General features: G+C 45.1%; 1 protein-coding gene across 2 annotated transcripts in view; it reads left to right on the top strand.

The window, feature by feature from the left end:
- Positions 1-5: 5 nt before the first annotated feature.
- The window catches only part of DDX31 (DEAD-box helicase 31), a 43,957-nt gene continuing 23,439 nt past the window's right edge, over positions 6-20,523 (top strand). For both annotated transcript variants that reach the window (XR_009115429.1, XM_058037920.1), the window contains exons 1-16: positions 6-52; positions 811-1,064; positions 1,234-1,309; positions 1,678-1,721; positions 2,049-2,119; positions 2,401-2,465; positions 3,240-3,284; positions 4,809-4,850; positions 5,614-5,678; positions 6,475-6,594; positions 6,859-6,965; positions 7,699-7,934; positions 8,278-8,454; positions 10,858-10,917; positions 16,779-16,829; positions 18,804-18,943. Coding sequence is in view for 1 of the 2 variants with exons in the window: in XM_058037920.1 (XP_057893903.1) it covers positions 17-52; positions 811-1,064; positions 1,234-1,309; positions 1,678-1,721; positions 2,049-2,119; positions 2,401-2,465; positions 3,240-3,284; positions 4,809-4,850; positions 5,614-5,678; positions 6,475-6,594; positions 6,859-6,965; positions 7,699-7,934; positions 8,278-8,454; positions 10,858-10,917; positions 16,779-16,829; positions 18,804-18,943 (1,589 nt within the window). In the remaining variant the exon portion in view is untranslated. The remainder of the gene's footprint in view (positions 53-810; positions 1,065-1,233; positions 1,310-1,677; positions 1,722-2,048; positions 2,120-2,400; positions 2,466-3,239; positions 3,285-4,808; positions 4,851-5,613; positions 5,679-6,474; positions 6,595-6,858; positions 6,966-7,698; positions 7,935-8,277; positions 8,455-10,857; positions 10,918-16,778; positions 16,830-18,803; positions 18,944-20,523) is intronic.

Raw genomic sequence — 20,523 nt, 5'->3', positions numbered from 1 at the left:
GAGGAGCGGGTGGGACATGGCGGCGGGCGTGGGGATGCGCGGCCTCGGCAGGGTACGAGCGGAGGGGAAGGGAAGGGAAGGGAAGGGAAGGGAAGGGAAGGGAAGGGAAGGGAAGGGAAGGAAAGGAGGGGAGTGTGGGGTCTGCGGGGCACTGGACCCTACGGGACAGGGGACACGGGATACGGCACACGGGACCCTGCGGGACAGAGGACACGGGACACAGGAACTTGCGGGACAGGGGACATGGGATATGGCATACGGCACGGGACCCTGCGGGACGTGCGACCCTACGGCACCGTGACCGGGCGGGAGGCAGCATCCGCCAAGTTTATGTGATGTTAAATGGAGCTTTTGGCTTCTCCCCAGCCCGAGCCGGGGCTGATCCGGCCCCCGGGGCTCCCCGGGCAGAGGTCGGGCAGATCCGGCTCCTCCGAGCCCCCGGAGCTGCGGGCAGAGCAAACGGCGCTGCCCCAGCTCACCGCGTTCCCTGTGACCGGCTGCGGGCGATGCTCTCCCTGCCCTCTGCTTCGTTTGCATAGGCTTTAAAATACTTTAGAGAGAGATTTTTAAAGCATGTTCTGCCCATTCACTGGGAAGTTGAATTGAATCCTTTAGGGCTGAGCGCTAGATTTGGCTTTCAGCAGCATCAGAAGCCTCAGGCACGGTGGTGGATCTGCTGGAGTAGGAGTTGTGTAGCTGCAGAAAGCAGCTTTGATTTCTTAATCATGGAATGGGGGATTCCAAAAATAAGGCTCTGATGTTTGTGTGTTAACTCCCAGTCAGTGCTGACCGGTTTGTTTCACTTTAAAGCAATCTGGTGCTCTGAAAAGGAAGCTCCAGTCACCACATGGAAACCCGCCCGTGAAACGAAAACGTAAATTATCCACAAACACCTTCAGGAAGGGTGCCACGGAGGCTGGCAGGAGGGAGGAGGGAAGCTCATCACAAAAAACTGTTCCTAAGAAGCAGCTGAGCGACAAACAGAATGAAAGCCAGAAAAACAAACCTTTCATCAAGACATCCAGCTTGTTTAAAAACAACCCAGACATCCCAGAAATTCACAGGTATTGTAGATAAATGGGAGGGAAGAAAAACAACTCTTGCAATGCCTTGAAATTCAGGGTCTTGAATTCTTACCCTTGCTTGGCAGATGAAGTTTCATTGCTGATTGTGCAGAATGGTGTTGTATTTTTAACCCTGCTATGTGTTTTGTTTTTGTTTCTCCTAACCCAGAAAAGAAGTGCGGCAGGTGCAAGAAAATGTTTTCACTACAGATTCCTTCAGCCAGCTGGACCTCCACCCACACCTGGTGAGTGGCAGGAGGGCTGCATGCCTCAAAACCATGGGGGTTTGGGTGGGGGACAGCTCAGAGAGCCTTTATCCATGGTGACCTGGATACTTCACCTGATTTTGTCACTCAGGCTGTTGGACCATGTCCTGACCTGTCCCCAGACACAGTCCCAGCCCTCTTCACTGTTTGCAGCTGTAGTACCAAAATAAAAACTACAGAAAACCAGCAATGGTGTAGTTCTGATTGAGGAGATGGGAACTTTATGGACCAGTTAAGCAGACAATAAATGTCAGTCTTCTGGGTTTTGTTCTGTCTTATCAGTACAAGAAGTAACAAAAGGAAGAGTTTGACAATAAAACCTTTATTTGTCTTTATTATCTCTTTAGATCTCCACAATAAACACTGTCCTAAACATATGCAGCATGACCAGGTAAGCAAATCAATATCAAAACTTTGCAGTTTACCCCTGAAAGCCAATCAGCTGTGATTATTTCATTATATTTAATGGGTTTGGGGAGACCACAGTACCACTGTCCTATTTGCTATTGGGTTTGTAGGCACTCCTGCCTTCTGGTTTGGTACTTGAATCATAAACCCATCTGGTTTGAATTTATCACATCCCAGTGGCTTTGCTGCACAGCAGAGATGAGGGTGGGGAATTTGTAAAGAGTTTTGAGACAGTCACTGTGTGGTGAAATCTTGGAATTCCATCCTGTGCTGCATCTGCATTTCCTGCCCTGCTGTGTTTGTCACCCAGTGTTCAGAAGCAAACAATTCCTGTGCTCCTGCAAGGCAGAGATGCCCTGGTGAGATCTCAGACTGGTTCAGGTCAGTGTTGAACTATTTTTGTCCCTCCTTAGGGTGTGTTAATTGCATTTATTTTGGTAGATCTTAGTGGGTTACCACCACCTCTCTTTTCTATTGAGTCTTTATTGAATTGCCTGTTAATCTTCCATTGTGAAAACTTCCTATTTAATAGAAACTTTTCCAGACTCTGACTGCAGTTCAAGAGTGGTGGGACAAATGGGGCTTTGGTTTTCTGGAGTGTTGTAATTGCCATATATATATTTTTTCATGGAAATTTTTCTTATTTTCTCCCTTTCATAAAGGTAAAACTCTTGCCTATGGGATTCCACTTGTGCAGTCTTTGCAAGGAATGGAATCCAAAATACAGGTAGGTCCAACAGCACTAAATAAACTTGCTTTTGAAACTAAGATTAATAAAAATAAAATCCAGCTCCTGTAGTCATTGCTGTCTCTTTTTCATACAAGCAATCCATATTCCCATTTATTCATACATGTGACAGAAGGGATTTTCCAGTTCTCTTGATGTGTGATGGTACAAGATCCATGTTAGCTATTCCCCATTGCTCCATACTGCAGGATAAATTGGAAATGGGCTAAATTATCAGGTGTGGAGAAAGTAGAGAGCAGAAGAAATGGCCTGGAAGAACTGAAAACAGAGATTGCTGTTTGGTAATCTTTGGCATGGGGTGGGATTGGGTAGTTGCTCCCAGTTTGGATCATACACCAGGAAATGCTGCTGCAGATCTTGAGCATTTTACGGAAAGAGATCATCCTGACTGAAGGGTTGAAGCATTTCCAGCCCATCCTGGATTGTCACCTGCAGATTGTTGCTGTGCATCAAGCAGGGGAGCATCTCTGCAGCTCAGGAGCACAGGAGTGAAACAAGAAAATGAAACAAGAGTTGTGTGTGCAAGGAAACGTTGGCTTTGGCTGTGAGCAGCTTTCCCAGCAGGGACAAGAAGGCAGTGTGGGATTGATATGGGAAAAACTTGATTTTATAAAAGCTGTGGGGCAGAAATACCCTAAAATATCATGGACAGACTTGCACTGAAGGCCTTCAGTGCTGGTGAGAGCAGGGAGGTGTGGAAGGGCTGTGCTCAGTGCTGCCTTCTCTCAGAGCCCTGCTCTTGTGTGTTTGCAGCGCAGTGACGGCCCCTACGCGCTCGTGCTCGTCCCAACCAGGGAGGTAGGTGGCTTTTCCTTCCTCAGTCTGTCTGAACTCTGATTTTTGGGGAGGTAGGTGGCTTTTCCTTCCTCCGTCTGTCTGAACTCTGATTTTTGGGGAGGTAGGTGGCTTTTCCTTCCTCCATCTGTCTCAACACTGATTTTTGGGGAGGTGGGTGGCTTTTCCTTCCTCAATCTGTCTGAACTCTGATTTTTGGGGAGGTAGGTGGCTTTTCCTTCCTCAGTCTGTCTGAACTCTGATTTTTGGGGAGGTAGGTGGCTTTTCCTTCCTCAGTCTGTCTCAACTCTGATTTTTGGGGAGGTAGGTGGCTTTTCCTTCCTCAGTCTGCCTCAACACTGATTTTTGGGATATTGGTGTGGGTCCACCAGAGCTCCCCACATCAGAAAACGCTGTCAGATCCTTTTGCTCAGATCTTGCCCTCACAAAACATGTTGTCATTTTTGTGTTGTCATTTTTGTTCAGTGCCAACCAGAGTAAGAAAGGAGTTTCTCAGTTGGAGATCTTTGTGGAGGCTGCAGAACCCCTCTGGCTCAGTGCAAGGGGAACGAGTCAAACCAATGAATTCAGCTTTGCAAATGTGTAGCTTTATACAAGTATTTCATTTGCAAAGCTGTTTATTCAAATCCATAAGTGAATGCTGAAGCTGAGGCCTTTCAAGAGTTGGTTTCTCCACTGAACTCTTCAATTTAATTTATATTATTTGCAATTGCAAAGGCAGTGTCAGAAAAGATTATCAACCTTTTTTATTTTTGTTTGGTATGTCAAATGATAATAACTTCCATGTGGAGAATTGATTGCAGGTATCTCATTTGAGGTCCCATATTTTATGCAGCCTGCAGTACAATATCTCTGCTCTGTTACTGAAAGGAGAAGGCTCTGAAGCTATTTAAATTTTTTTACTGCCTCTTTAGGATGCCATGTGAATACTAAGCATGGAGGAAACTGTGTGTAAACTCATTTAAAGGGCTGCCATTGAGAGTACTTAGGAAGATAATTTGTGATTATAATTGATATTACTTTGTAATGGAAGCAATAACCTTCCTTGAGAAAAGAAATGCAGAAAGATCCAGTGGCACAATCACTCCACGGGTCAGGTGAGGAGCTGTGAGGGCTGCCAGAAGAGAATTGACCTATGTATTTCTTTTTCATGATGGTTTTTTCCCCAGAATTTCTATAATTTTCCCTTTTATTCTTCTTCTGGAGCAAAATCTTCTGTGCCTGTAGCTTGTTTTCTCCCCAGGGCATTCACAGAAGCCAGCAGAAGTCTCTCTTGTCCTGAGACCTGGCTTGTGGAGCTGAGCCAGTAAAGAGGTTTTTGAGCAGGTCAAAATACAATAAAAGAGAGATTCTTCAAGAGAAAAAAATAGTAAGCAGTTTCTAAAAGAAAAACTAAGGATGCATTTAGAATTCTGATAAACAAAACTAGATTAATTTACAGATTTTTGTGCCATGGGGATTTGTAATCCAGTTTTTTAGTCCAGAGAGACTTTGTCAGAGCTCATTTTCTTTTGTTGATTTCCATAGCTTGCACTCCAAAGTTTTGATACAATCCAGAAACTACTTAAGGTAAGAATTCAATGCTCTGTGTTCGTATTCTTGTGAGGAGCTAAACTTCAGTTCCTGTGAATTCAGGGGGAGGTTTAAGGAAATCCAGCACCTGGCAAGATGTATGGTCCTTAAAGATAAATGTGTTTAAGTGTGTGATTTCCCTGTGGCATGTTTTAAATTATTACATGAGCAATTAAGTGATTAATTATGGCACCCTAGTTGCACATGTGCTGATAAACAAGCACAGTTGATTTTCACAGCCATTTGTTTGTAGAAATACCTTTCATTGTCTCAGGCTGAGTTATGAATGGAAACTCTGGTGGTGACAAGGACCGTTTTACTGAAACTAATACTGGCCAGATGGGTTTCAGATGGGGAGCAGGACTTGGGGAACTGCTTTGCCAGCTGAATGACTGGAGAAATGAGAAGGCTTTTAAAATCATTAAATGATAGTGCTTTCCTTGTAATTGAGGCAGAGTATCTTACCATTGGGCTAGAAGGTGTTTAAATCATTTATTTATCTGATCCATATTTCCACCCCCTCTTCATTTTTCTTTGGAATAATAGGGTACTTCCTCATTATTTATAAGTCTTATAAATTTATAAGTCTTAAAAAGAGACTTACAAGTCTTTTTTTAGTGCTGGAGCTGTGATCACATCACATGCACACTGCTGTCAGCCCCATCCTGTCTCTTTTTATGCCAAGAAACATCATTTTTTGATTAGGCTTTGTCTTGTTATTAAGAAGAATCATTGCTGGTCTTGGTTTTCTTATCTGTAGCCATTTACCTGGATTGTGCCTGGAGTGCTAATGGGGGGAGAAAAGAGAAAATCAGAAAAAGCCAGGTAGGAAAACAACTTCTTAAATTGTATTTTGGGTCCTTCTGCTCTACAGACTTTATCTCTACTACTCTTCTTCAGAGTGGTTTTTTTACTGGGAGGGTGGATCAAGCTGTGATCCCCTGGATCTTCCACAGGCACAGTGGCTGGGGCAGCAGGAAACATTCACTTCCCCCGGCTGAATCTATTCCTAAAATGTTGATGAGCCTTCTGAGAAGATGAGCTCTTGTGTCAGTATTTTTTTTCCCTCTCCTGACAAACACCTGTATTTGCTTACCACCAACTGTATTTGTTATGGGGGAAATTACTTTCTGGAGAAGAGATTTCCTGGTGTTAAAAATTCCTTTCTTTCCCCTTTTTAAGAATTGAATTGTAAGCCGGTAATCCAAAATGGAATTTTCATTTCTCTCTATAAATCATACACAAAAAGAAGTTTACTCTTGACAGTAAAACAAGTACTCAATTAGAAAAGAAAAACCTAGCTGGGGTGTGTTAGATTTTTTTAAAATATTATTAATAATTTTTTCCATTCTATCCTTAGCACTGAGTGTGCCTCTGATTATCAGAGCAGAGTATCAGTGATGATCAAGGATAAATTTTAGCTGGGCAAAACAAATAAATCAGTTTTTATCAGTGAGAAGGTGCTGTTTGTGATTTTACTGTGGCATTTTTTACCTCTGTAGATTCCAGTTCCTCACTGTGGGTCCTAGTCCAGCTAACCTTCATGGGGTTGTTGTTTTTTTTTTTTTTTTCTTTTCTTTCTCTTACCTGGGTTTTATTTTTTGTTTTTGAATCTGCACAGGTTAAGGAAAGGGATAAATATCCTCATCTCCACCCCTGGCCGCCTGGTTGATCACATCAGGTCCACGCAGTGCATTCATTTCCGTCGCACTCAGTGGCTGATCATTGATGAGGCAGACAGGTAAACTTCCAAGTGCTCAGATCTGGAGAATTATTACAATACCCTCTGCATCATAATTCACTAAATATCTTTTTAAATGATGAGAGGGTGTGATTTTAATCCATTCATGCTCAGTGGCCTCAGCCAAGCACCAGATGTCTGGGATTAGGATGAAATACCCACTTTGGACAGATTGTTGGACAATTGTTCATTGCAAAGATGTCATGCAGTATTAAGACTTTCTCCTTCCTCCAGCACCTTTAACCATCTCTGCTGTTTCTGTAGGATCCTGGACCTGGGCTTTGAGAAGGATGTGGCTGTGATACTGAATGCTTTAAATGCTGAGAGAGAGACACGTCAGAATGTGCTGCTCTCAGCCACCCTCACCGAAGGTGGGTTATGGACAGATGGGGGCTCTTGTAGCTGAATTATGCACAGGCAACTGCAGAATACTTGGTTGAGTCTGCCTCTATTACAGCCCAGTCTGAAGCCCTTTGCAGGAGTGGAATTAATTTCCTGTTAATATCTATTAATTTCTTTGGCTCATGGCACTTCCTTTATTACTGGAATTTCTGTTAGTGTATGTTCCATGGTCTCCATGTATGTCTCCAAAATTCCATAGCAAAGTAACCATGAACATGAAATTTCATTTGTTTGCTTTACAAATGCACAATTAAGGCAAAAAGCTGATTGCAAGGGAGCTGTTGTATGCTTTGCTCTGTAGCACACAAGCAGTCATCTGCTGTGGCAGGAACTGAGCCAGGGCTCCTGACTTCTGCACTCCTGACAGAGTGAAGATCTGCTGGGATTTTCCCACACACACATTTAAAAGTAGGCCTGCCAACTGCTGTCTGTCCATAAAGACATTCATAAAATGTGTAAAGTAGCACAGTCAGCTGAAGTAGTGTCTTGTCAAGGTTCTGGTGGAGTCCACAGCAGCTAAGCCTGGTAAGCCCTAAAAAAGCTGAGGTTTGTGAGGGGGTGCTGTCAGTGTCTGAGGGTGGCTCACTGGGTTCTTGCCCTCCACTCCTTTTCACTGGAATTGTGTCAGTTGTTTTTTTTTTTTCTGTGAGTGCATCATCCCAGGCCAGACTGGGCCTCACCTGTCTCATTTCTGTGGTTTAGGAGTGACACGCCTCGCTGATATCAGCTTGAATGACCCCGTCAGCATTTCCATAGCAGATGAAATCCAAAAGGTGCCTGAACCAGCAGCACAAACAGACAGGAAAGCCAGCAGTTCATCAAACTGCATGGAGCAGGAAAACTTTGCTGTTCCAGAGACACTCCAGCAGTATGTCATGGTGGTCCCCAGCAAACTGAGGCTTGTCACGTTAGCAGCTTTTATCCTGCAGAAATGCAAGGTGAGACTCTGTTTGCATTTATATTACTAAGTAGCCCTTTGCCTTTTCCAGCTCCTTTATCTGTTCCTCTGTTGAGGATAGCATGGATTAGATCCAGGGCTTTGAAGTGCATCTTGAACCACAAGAGAGCTGAGGTGCTGTTGTGTCTTTCATGCTGGCAGAGAGATCCCTGTGCAGCGTGTACTCATTCTTCTGTTGTGGGCTCTCTGTTTGGTGTCAGACTCTGTAATCCTTTCCCACATAATTAGATCTCCAGAAGTGTAAACCACCTGGATCTTTTCATGATCTGGGAATTTGAAGAGCCCTTTGGAAGTGGTCACGTGCAATTCTCTTGTTCTTGCAGTTTGAAAAGCGCCACAAGATGATCATCTTTTTCTCCAGCTGTGAACAAGTGGAATTCTACCACGAGCTCCTTGCAAAGGTCCTTTCAGGAGGGCCAGAGTCAGAACAACCTGGACATTCACCCCTCTCCTCTGTGAGCTTGCATTTTCTACGTCTGCACGGCGACATGGAACAGGAAGTAAGCACCCTCAAAATGTCAGGATCTGCAGTTTTATTCCTTTTTTCCCATGATTTATTATGTGGCTATTTTTGGGGAGGAGGGCAGAAGAGAGGACAGAGAGTCATTTCACCTCTAGGGGCCTCAGTCTTCCATCTGCTAATGAGAATAAAGATATTGTCCCATTTCTGGAAAGTACTTTGGTAGCTGTATCTGAAAAACACACCTGAAGAAGCAAATGTGTTATTTCAGCAGGCAGAGCAGCCATTCTCTATTCCCAGTCTGTGCACTAAACCATTTATGTCTCTGTGTTTCTCTCTCATGCAGTCAAGACAGACTTTAATGCCAAAGGAAAACCTTATCTAAGACCCAAAACATTATTACTGTTGTAATAATAAGTTGTCCCCATTAAATGAGGCTGGAGCAGTTTGGCTTTGGTTTTGAAGAGCAGTGTCTTGACAGAGTGCTGTTTTCCCTGGGATGGAATAATGGCATTTAACAGTGATTACCCCAAAATAGGTTTGGACCTATTGGAGAGGTTGGACCTTGCTACAGAGGCCAGGAGGAGAGTGTCAGATGAACTGTCACTGCAGAGTTTCTCTCAATAGCTGAGAGACCTCCCTTGGAAGTTCAGGCCCAGATTCTGCCCTTGGTCTGTGATGGAGAGAGCTGCTGCTCTACTCTGAACTGCACAGCAGAGATGGTAAATGAATAGAGCTCTTCTGATGAAGCAAGAGGTGAAGAGCCATTGTTTTTCTCACTCATTCCCATCCTGTGGAGACCAGAAACATGTGCTTTGCTGTCCCTGCAGTCTGGCCTTTCCTCAACCTGCCTGCCTGAGCAAGTGAGCAGGCCTGGTCTGGCCCAACTCTACCCTGACCAGCTGTTAAGCCAACAGAACACCACTAAGTAGCTGGCACCAGGGGAAGGGTTTTGCCTTTTTAGTACCCAGTGTGTAATTAGTGCTTGATGTCTTCAAATTAAGAGCATTAATGGAGCTAAATTGTGGATCCCATATGGTACTGCTGAGCACGGCTGCTGTCATTGTCAACAAGATACAGCGTGCTCTCTTCTTTAATTTTTGTCAGCAGAGGGTTCAGTGTGTCAGCAAGGCCCAAGTTTCCCTTCTTTTCTAGAACAGCACCTCTAGCTGGGAGTCAAGTGTGTGAGGTTTCTTCTCTATCATCAATGTAACACTTAACTCCTGGCCAGAACTCCAGGGAAAGGCTTGAAATGTGGAAATAAGGATAATTTGGAAGGTGAGCAGAAAAGGGAGTGTAGATACAGAGGTGGTATTGGGAAATGAAGACCAAGTTCTGCTGAGAACTTTGGTTATTGGTGCTCAGAGATAGCAAATGCCATTGTGATGTAATGTGAGTTGTAGAGTCAGTTTTTGTGGCTTTCATCAAGAAAAACACACCCCAAGGCTGTTAGTTAAAATAACTGGAATGTGCTTGGGAAGGTTTGGGGACTGACAAGGCAGGAGGCTTTTGAAGGGAGCTGAGGGGCTGTCCTGGGTTCCTGCAGTTCCCTTTAATGGCTCAGAGGCTGCTGGAGGGTAATTAATTTGGGATCTGGGTGGTAATTTGGGATCTGGTGCTGTAGATGGCCCTGCCTGTGGGGCTGAGCTCATGTAAGGAGAGGGGGCTGCAGGAGCAGAGGTGGGGACAAGGCTGGGGGGCACCTGCCTCTGATCCTAATGGAAGGAGCAGCCTCAGTCCCAGTGTCACCAGCCCCATTGGTGGCCTTTGCCAGTACAAGGGAAAGCATGGGAGGGTGTCTCCTTTCCTCTTGGGCAGGGATTTCTGGCCATCTCTCCTGCCCTGTTATTTGAAGCCTTGTCCCACAGCATTCACTGTGCAGCTGAGCTTCCCTGCCACTCAGTAATTCCAGAGTCAGAGCAGTGGCTGTGTGCACGCCCCATTGGGCACATGATGAGGCTGATCTCTTGTGATGTGATTATATCACTGTGTCAACAAAATGGGCTTATCCTGCCCATCGTGTGGCTGGACAGACAGCAGTGAACGTGGCCAGCTTTGCTTGTTTCCACAAAAGCCTGTCTTGCCCATAAAGTGTGCCAGTGCTTCTGTTGGTGCTGCCTAATCCTTTGTGGATCCCCTCTCCATGTCAAACAGTTCCTGTTTGCTGGCACACACAGGCTCTGCTTCTGTGCAGACCATGGAGGATTTGCCCAAATGCATCCAGGCTTCCCCAGACACTGCCCTCCTACCTGGGACCACACCTGTGTGCCACAGATTTTTTCCATTTGCAGGAAGCATTTATGAGGCCAGTTCCTTTGCTTTTGGATCTTTACGTGATCCTAATGAACAAGACACAGTTAAATTGTTACTTTAGCTAATTTGCTTTGTGTTTGGTTGTAATGTGCATAAGCAGTCTTTTAATTCTTCCTTTTCAATCTTCTAGGAAAGGACAGAGGTCTTCCAGGAGTTCCTAAAATCCAAGACTGGCATCTTGCTTTGCACTGTGAGTAACTTGGAGTCCCTTTGCAGCTCCACACTAATGGGCCTGTCTGATCCCTAAGGGTAACCAGAGGAATTGGCACTGAGCTCTAATTCCAGCTCACTGTCTGACCTTGAGGAAAGTCATCTCCTTTTTCTGCATCTCACATGTTCTGTAAGGACTGGGGCCTTCTTTGCAAACCATTAACATGATCTTCTGCTGAGCTACCATATACAGGAAGAATGGATGTCTTGTGTTGGAGACCACCAAGTATTTTGTTTAGTCTTATGTCTGGAAAAATCTGTTCCTTTGAAGCTGGAACCTTGCCCCCTACATGCAGCCAGTAGAACGCAATCCTGATTTCTAGTGTGCCCCAGAACTGCCAGGAAAACTGGATGGAATATGGTTATTTCCCATCTTAATAACTACCCCAAGGTTAAAAACAACCACCTGCAGAGGTGGAAAGGGGAGTCCAACCAGAGAAGGAAAAGCACAGGCTTTGCTGCTCTCCTTGCCCTTCAAGCTCCTTCCAAGGATGCTGAGGGTGAAATTCTTGTCCTCTGCTGAAGTTTGCTGGCACCCTTGGGTTGTGGTGGCACCTTTGCCTCTCGCTCCTGACCTGCCAGGGCCACAGGCTGCTGCAGTGGTGCAGAAGGCTGCACGATTTGCTCTCTAATAGTGGCAGCTGTTGATCTGAAAACGTGTGAATCTTGGCGATTTCTACCCACTGCAAACCTGTAAATTACAGCGATCGGGAGTAATTAGAGCTGAGAAACCCTCTCCAGCTCTGAAATGACTCCTGTTCTTGCTGCTGTTATTCTTAAAGGAAACCAGTTGCAATTTTTTCAGAGTGTGGGGAGCTGAATTTTTTTCTTTTTCTGCCCACAGTTCAAGCTATGAGTGCCATGTGTATAGGAGTGTTTGATTTAGCATTGCCAAATTATTTATTATGTCACCTGTAAAATTCTACTTGTTACCTTCTGGTCCTGCTTTGTGTGTACAACCTTTCAGTGATTTGATCAAGGTCAAAATGCATCTTTGCAGTGCATAAGTGGAACTGTAACTTGGTTCCCTTGTATACAGAGGTAATACTTGAGTGTCAGAACTAGGGAGGAGAGTAGAGCTTAAATCATTCAGTGGCATAGATTGTTTTGAAGATAAAAAGTGTTTGGTAAATTCTGAAAAATAAATAGCTAAACTTTGTTATCCTTAATTCACATAACTGAGAAATGTCAGGTACATATCTTGTTTTAGAAATTCCAATATAATGGGTTTGGAAGGAAGATAAATGCACAAATTTAGACAAAGAGGAAGCAAAACAATTGCAATCACTAGGTTAGCAATTCCTGGGTGAGAAGGTTTGAAGGGAAAATGCAGCCTATGACAGGAAAAATCTGTCAGGAAATGAGCAACTGTTGACAAGGTAGGAAGAATTTGGATGAAGAAATCTCAGTGGATGGGATTCCCCTCTTGAGACACTGGAGATGTGTTTTGATTTCCTGCTGTGCCACAGACAGGTGAAGGTGGAATTGGGGTGACAAGGCAAATAGCCACATGTCAGTTGAGCAGCAATAGCTGTGGGTTTGCTCCTGATCTGTCACAAATGGGAGGTAATGGTCCTAAATGGGAGATAATATGGAGTAACCTGGATTGCCATGACGAGGGTGGTGTAAGGTAACACGTTTATTGTAGCCCTCCTCCTCTTCAATCTAAGCTGCTTTGCATTTCCTGCAAGGCAGGGATGCAGCTCCTGCCTGTGCTGGTGACTCTGGCTCAGCTGGCACACGGTCAGCACGTTAAGCACAGTGAGTTGTGTGTCTTGAGTCCAAAATCTCCCTGTGCTTCCAACTCCCCATCTGTAAAATGGGGAAAGTAGCACAGTTCCATCTTACAGAGATGTTGGGAGGACAAATGCATTGAAAGCAGGAGGTGGCCTGTTACCACAGTAATGGGGACCATATGGACACCTTAATATAGAGATACACTTTGCACCAGTCCCACATTACAGGTGCCTCCCCAGCGCAGATGTCCAAAGGGCAGCCAGGCTCTGTGACCACCTCCTGCCTCTGAGGGCATTGCTTTTTCTGACACTCTTCTCCATATCAGCAAAAAAAAAAAAAAAATTCTGCAGAAAGGTGGTTCTGTTCTTTTCTCTGCGAAATCGTGTTTTGTGCCCACAAAATTTTGAAACCTGGCTCACAAAAGAGCAACACAAATAATGTTGCTGTCCTTCCCTTGTCCCTTATGCCATGTTCTCCACCCATCTTTCCGCTCTAGTAAGCAATGGGACCTGCTGTTCCTTTTATTAATTTGCTCTATGTCATATGTATATTAATATAGCCCATAAAATATTTTTGCCAGACAATATAAGCTGGCAGACAAGAAAATAAAGAAAGGCCATGCATCTCAGAGGGTCTCATCCAGATTTATTTCTCTCTCCTTCACCGAAAGTTCTTTGCTGCTTCCTTTGGGATGTGCCTTTTAAACAAGTTCATCTCTTCCAGGGAGGGAGGAAAGATCATTTGGAGATTGTTTGCTGTTTACTCAGTCACGCTAACTCATCTTGCCAGTTTTCTGGCGGCCCCAGCCAAGAGCTTTCGCCTCTGACAGCTTCTGTGCTCTCCCCTTCCTCCTCTGATTACGCAGCCCAATCTGTCACCCTGCCGACGGGGGTCTCTACCCTGCTGATGGCTTTCCACACTCGCCTGTAATGACTTTTGGCAGGCCGGGAAGGCGCGAGAGCTTCTTCCCCAGCTTGGAGAGTCGCTAGGCCCTCTCTGCCTGTTAGCTAAAGCACTTTGTGAGCTTCTTTGGTAAATAAATGAGTCATTTTAATCCAACTGACAGCCTGGCACCTGAGCAAGCTGCCTTCCATCTGTACTTCTAGGCCTCATGTAGGCAGCCAATTGTCAAGCTCAGGGCCTTCAAGACCTCACCATTGAGTGTCTTTCAAAAGCAACTTTAGCAATTTCCTTTGCCCTAATTAGATGGTGTGAGAGGGACTGAGCAGACCAAGGCCCTTGCAAAACTTCAGTGGCCCTGTTGGTTGTGATCTTCTGCAGTGACAGGACTCGCTTTCAGTGTGACCTTTTTGCCCTCCATTCTCTGTACCCCATTCTCTTGGACCCACCCCTGTACCCTGCAGGCTGGTAACATGAATTGTTCAAAGCAGAAATTTCAGCTTTTAGAGCATCCCTCAGGTGGATTGTTCCTTGATCCTTGTGTGCCCTTGTGTGCCTTGCAGATGGGATCAGGGCAAGAACGTGGTTAAGGCTTTAGGTTATAGTTCAAAATGGCACTGGTGTAGGTTTGGTTTTGGTTTTTTGCTCCCATGAGATGGTCACTGAAGAATTGGCCCTTCCATTGCCCATGGAAAGGAGGCAGCAATGACCTGCCAAGGTGTCATATCGTTGATTTCCCTGTAATTAAGGAATGGTGGTGTGAGGTCACACATGGAAGGGGCAGTGCCATCTGAGGCAGTGGAAAAGAGGGAGAGTGGTACATTGGAAATCTCTTGGCCTTCTTGAAAGAGTACTGGCAGCAGGTTAGTGCTTCTGCGTGTGGAATAAATGTAAAACTGGATTGGTGTTGTTTGAGCTGTGTTGTCTCTCCTGAAGAGGTGACCCACAAATATTTTTCTAAAATTCTGAGAAGTTGGAACTCATGGGCCCTGCCAGCAGAGGAAAGCAAATCAACTCAAACTTTTTACCCTAGTCCTACCTTGCTGCTCTCTACCAGGGTCTTTGAGGAAAAGGAGCTTGAGGAGACACAGGTGGACTGATACTGAGGAATCTTTGAGAGTTTGCAAAACACTCCAATTACCAGTAAATCCCAAGAGACTTGTGAAAGAGAGGCAAGGGAAACCCCAGGAGAGTAGCTGCTGCTGTGTGTCAGTAACAACTGAGGGGAGTTGGTGGCACTGTGAAAACAATCATGAATGCAAGGCTGGTGATGGGAGAAAGCCTTCTCCTAAAATGTTTTTCCTGGCTGTTTATGAGGCTTTTAGTGAACCTTTTCAGCTTGGGCAAATGTATATAAAAGTGCTGACTGTGATAATGATTTTCCAAGCTGAGATGTTGAGAAAATTGTCTTGGAAGAGTAGGAAAAGAATCTGGATGGATGGGAAGGATGGCTCCTGCCCATGCTGTCCACTTTTCATGTTAGAGGTGCTCCAGACCACAGGGCTGTCCTGGTTGTTGGTTTATTTTGGTGAAACTGCCCTGTGCCAAGGTCAGAGCCCTCTCCTCAGACAGCCTTTCCTCAGCTGCTGGGTGGGAGGAAGAGCACAGGAAGGGGGAAAAGACCAAAGCCTTGTCAGCTTTGGTGGAAGAACAGAGCCAGCCAGCTCAGAATCAGCCGTCAGCGCTCCCGTCTGATCGTGCTGCAGAGTTTATAGTCTTGTTATCCTGGTAACTGCTGTACATGCTTCCCAGCTCCCCTTGATTTATTTTCTCCAACCTCCTTTAAATGGCTTTTTGTACATCTGTTCATTCAGACTCTGGGAACAAGTCACTCCTTAATGAGCGTGTTGGAGCGCGAGCGTGCGTTATTTCGGAGTGGGCGCTGTGGAAAGTGGCTCCTCTTTTACTGCACTTGGAGCCACAAAACAGCCTGGTTAGTGCTTATGGGAAGGCCTTTGCTGCCAAAACATCAGCTTCCCATTCTTTTAACGTGTGTGGGAGTTGCATGAAAACACTTCAGTGGGTGGCTGACACATTTTTAGTACATTAAGCTCCTGCTTACGTCCTTAATATATTCTATTTTGCAACTAGCTAAAAGATACATGTGTTGCAAAACATTTCCTAACAGAGTTAAATCTGCACACCTGCTCTGCTATTGCGCCTGGTGAATGTAAAATCCGAGGAGTATGTGAGGACATTACTAATGAACAGAAAATCAAGAAGGGAGATTGAAATGTGTTTGCGCTCTCTGTTTTGGATAGCGTTTAAACTCTCTTTTCTCTCAGAAGGGGGTATGTTTTTGGAGATATCTGGCTGTGGATAACTAAAGGGTCTCATTCAAGTCCTTCTCCAAGCTGATGGGTTTTTTCACCAGCTGGCACATCAGATAACACCTTGACAGCAGCTTCAGACTCTTTTCTTCGTAGCTGCATTTTGTTTCTCCAAATCAAAGCCAGACTGGTGCAAATCTAAGGCATAGCTGAAGTCCCCTCTCCTCAAGCTGTGCTCCAGCTTCCTGCAGATTCTGCTAAATTGTTTATTTGCCTTTTATTTTAGGGCCAGATGACCTGCAAGTCATCTGCTCCTCAACTTCAGACCATCACCTAGGAAACAACTAATTATTTGTAGGTAGAGATCAGTGTATCCTTGGACATTCCACCCAAGGCCAGGGATTCCTGACCATTGGCCTTTATGGTTTTTTTCCCTTTCATCATAAGCAGCCTGATTTTAGTACTTAGATTTGCTGTGGATAAAGGTGTGCTCAGAACTAGTGCTGCCTTTCAGAGATTTAATTCTCCCTCTCCGTGTTTGGGTAGTAAGTGCTCATGAGCAGATCTCTTTTCATCAGTGAAACAAACTGAAGAACCAAAGGTATCACTGCCATTTACACAGTGGATTCTCTCAGGGGCTGTAGCAAAATGCTGTAATTCAACACCACCATCCTGAAATAGGTGTTTGTGTCCTCCAGGCTTTGGGCCATAGTAGTGGATTATTTTTGATTGCATTTTTGATTGCTTTGCATTTTTGACTGCCAACAATCCTTACATTTTAAACCCTCAGTGTTATTTCTGACCTTCAGTCCATCTCTCCCCAAATTAGACACATAAAATTCCTACTTCCATAGTTGCCATCCCAGAAGACTCCTCACTCTGCTGATACCTCCAAAGGATTTTTACTAAAGTGATTTCCTTATTCATTTTAAAGGATGTAGCAGCACGGGGGCTGGACCTGCCTCAAGTGACGTGGATTGTACAGGTGGGTTTGCTCTGTGTGTCTGTGTGTGTTATGTGCAGCCTTGCTCAGATTAAATCCCTTCCCAGTCCAGATCCTTCCTGCAGTTTGCTGGTCTTGGTGCTGATGCCTACAGGTGTGGGAGACCCACAAGTTCCTGGCTGCAGGACTGGGACTCTGGGTTTTGCCAGGATAAAGCATTGCTAGAATAGCCTTGGCCTGTTTTTCTCTTTAATAACTCTGGTGTTACCAGAGTTTCTCCTGGCTGGAGATGAAGCACCCTCCATTTTCCCACCCAGGAAGCCAAATTTTGTGAAATCCCAACCATCTCTTGCAGTTCTGTTCCCATTTTCCTGAGCTTGCTGGGGAGGCAATTCCATGAGGAATTTAAGATAATTCCTAATGTTAAACATTGAGTAGCCCAGTAGTGCCAGTGCAGTGACCTGAGTGTTTTGAGTGAGGCTTGGCTGGGGCTGAGTAGCTGCAGGCATCCAGCTTCCAGCAGAACTGCATGGTTCAGATTTTCCCTGAAGAAAACAAGCCCAACAAAACCCCACACTGCTGCATTGCTGTTGACAGAAATACAGTCCTAGGGAAAAAAAAAATAGAAACAAAGGAAGATGGATTGAACCTTAAAAATAGCAGCCTGTCGTTTCAAAGAGGCGGCTGAGAGCATGAGACAGATTTCATTTCTATAAAAGATTTATAATTAAAAAAAGGTTAGTTGAATAGAGGAAAAACTGATCCAGAGATTCACATGTATCAAGCGACACCTGGGTAAAAGGAACAGGGCACAGAGCCTCAACAAAGCTTTTTAATTTCTACCTCATCCCTTCAGGTAACAAATTTGATTTGATTTTTGTGTTTTTTTAAAAAAAGGAATGATATTGTAGCAGCCAGCTAGTCGATGAAGGCTGTGGAAGTGAAGTCTTTAATTCCCAGATCTGTATATTAATATAATTTAACCAAAGATATAGTTGCCAGTGTTAGAACGCAGTGCAAATTACCTAAAGCCCTGGGAGACTTCTGTGTGTCCAGAAGGCGAAATCTCAGCTGTCCTGAGAGCTGTGTCCAAGAGCAAGGACCTGCAGGGAGCAATTAGATTGCTCACAGCATCTTACTCACACCTCTAGCCAGTAGAAACTTTGCCAGAGGGCACAGGTATAAACACTAGAGTGGGCTTTGGTTGTTGGGTTTTTTCCAGTTAAACTGCTGAGGGCTCATTTCTGAGCAGTATCTCTGTGCTTGTTCATTTTTTCCAGGAAAGAGAGGAAGAGGGGGGGAAAGAATAGGGGGAGGTTAAAGGGAGGGAAATGTGTCACCCTTTATCAGATCTTGCAAATGGCCGGGCAGTTTTGATTCCCAGTGAGGTAAATGAGAGGCAGTGCTAAATTTGGGGGGTCTTTAAGGAACATTTTCATGGTGTCTGGTAGTTGGACAGGGGAAGATGGTTTCTATCTGTATCATAGACTGATGAAAGCACTCCCTTCTCTCTTTTAGATTTATTGTACCCTGTAACCAGCTATGATTTCCTTTAATCCAAACAAAGCAATTTAGCCCAATTCCAAATTGGCATCAGCTGTTTTTTATTTTGTGGTTTTTCTCCCAAATACAGAACAGGCAGCTCCCTGCTCCATGTGGGCAGTCCTGGGCACTCTTTGGTGTGAGATTTGATTAGATTTGATTTTTTTTTTTAAGGGAAAGCGAACAGGTTCCTGTATAGAAATAAAATGTAAAAGGCAGAGAGAGACACTGAGATGGGGAAAACTGTCCTATTATCTGAAAGTTGGCCAACATGTCACAGCCACATGTCAAAAACCCACGGCGGCTGAGCGGGGCTGAGTGATGGTTCTGGGGGATGAGGCGTGTTACAAACAGCCCAATTCCTCGGGAGGTGCAGCGTGTGGGGTGTGCCTTTTGTTCCAGGTGAGCGGGCTGGGTGTGTGCTTTCTAATTAACATCCTGTTAATTGCTCTTTTTTCCCCCCCCTTCCTGAAGTACAACGCTCCGGCTTCACCTGCGGAATACATCCACCGGATCGGGAGGACGGCGCGCATCGGCTGCCGCGGGAGCAGCCTGCTCGTGCTGGCTCCTTCAGAGGCAGAATATGTCAGCTTGCTGGCTTCTCACAAGATTAAGTGAGTCAGAAACGCCAACAAAAGTTTCAGCTCATCCTTGCTAATTAACCTTCCGTGGCACTTTCAGCGGGACTGTGTCTCGTGCAGGTTTTAATAAGAATTTATTAATTCTCGTGATCCGGGCCTGGCCCCAGACTAGCAAAAGGAGAAGAGGGAAGTGTGTGAAAATCATCACCCTGACAGGTTGTGCATGAGTGAGTGTGTGTGGTGAGGGGCAGGGATAGTGGAGATCCTTTGCTCTCCATTGTTTCTCTCTGGCCCTGGGTTCAAACCTATGACAAATCTTGTGACTATGTGGAGATCACAAGTCAAACGAGCCTGTCAGATGGTCCCTGGCCCTCTGCCTGCATGGCACCATATTGTCAGAGACTGCTGGCCCTTTGGGAGGGATCTGCTGGGGGGCTGTGGGCCATATCTGCAGTTAGTTGACCGAGATGTGTTGTTTAAGTGGCTTGTGACAGGAACAGGAGAGGATTTGCCAAGTGGTGAGAGCACAGTGTGGTCCTGGAAGGCAAAAAGGGAGGGTGGGCTCTGCAGACCCAAAGTGGGGTGTGCTTCCAAGCCTACCTGGCTCTGGCTTGGACTTGGGAGTAGCTGCAAGGAGAGCAGGCCAGGCTCAGTAAGAACCAGCCCAGTGTGCAGTCAGGTACCTGATGGCTGACACATGATGAGATTTTAGTCCAGCTCTGCTTGCACAATGGTCTTTTTGTAGAGAAAACCCACAACTGGCTGCTCAGCATCTCTAGGCAGGATCTCCAGCCTCCTCAGCAGCCAGCTGGGTGTTTGTGCCTCCCCTTGCTCCCTGCCTTGCTGTCTCTCAGCATTTGAGAACATCAGCAGAGTCCCTCCAGTGTTGTAGCAGTGTTGATGGAGCCCTGTAAACTCATGCACAAATTAGTTCCCTTTTATTTCTTGTGTTTCTGTCGGGTGGAGCTGCTTGGAATCGAATTTGGTTTTGCATCCTTGAAACAAACAAATGTTGGCAGTAAATACAGGCTTATTCTAGGCTGTGAGCCATTTAGTGGTCTAACAAAGAGCCATCCATCATCCCAGGTAACTATCTATTAAGCAGACACCAGCAAGACATGGAAGGCTAAGCTGACAGGGTTTTTTTTCATGTAACAAACAGCACTGACATTTAAAGGTGAAATCCCACATAATTGTGAATTTTTAACTCCAAGTAGAAAGTTCTATTTTTCTATTTTATAATATTTTGGTAGTGTTAGAGGAAGGAGAGAGAAATTTCCTTCCTTTTTATTTTAAATGTTAATGCTTTTATCCAATGTTGTTGTTTTTTAACAAGTTTGGGGAAGTGTCACTCAGGCTGGTAATTACATCTGCTAAGGAGACCTGTTGTCGAGCTGGCCGTGGTCTTCAGGAATCTTGAAAACTCTGAGTAAGCAGGGAGAGATTTATGTGAATTTATTTTTCAGAGCCAGACAACACTGGGGATTGCCTTTTCTTCTTTTGCTTGTTTGTTTTACGTTCTGCAGATGAAGGACTTGCCAGAAAGGAGTGGAATTTGCCTTCCTTGACCCCCATCCTCTGATGGGCACGGGGCAATCCGGCCTCTCTGCTTT

This window comes from Melospiza georgiana, chromosome 20 (assembly GCF_028018845.1).
Source record: "Melospiza georgiana isolate bMelGeo1 chromosome 20, bMelGeo1.pri, whole genome shotgun sequence".
NCBI lineage: Eukaryota > Metazoa > Chordata > Aves > Passeriformes > Passerellidae > Melospiza > Melospiza georgiana.
Note: the sequence above shows the minus strand (reverse complement) of the source record. Positions and strands in the feature narration are given on the sequence as shown.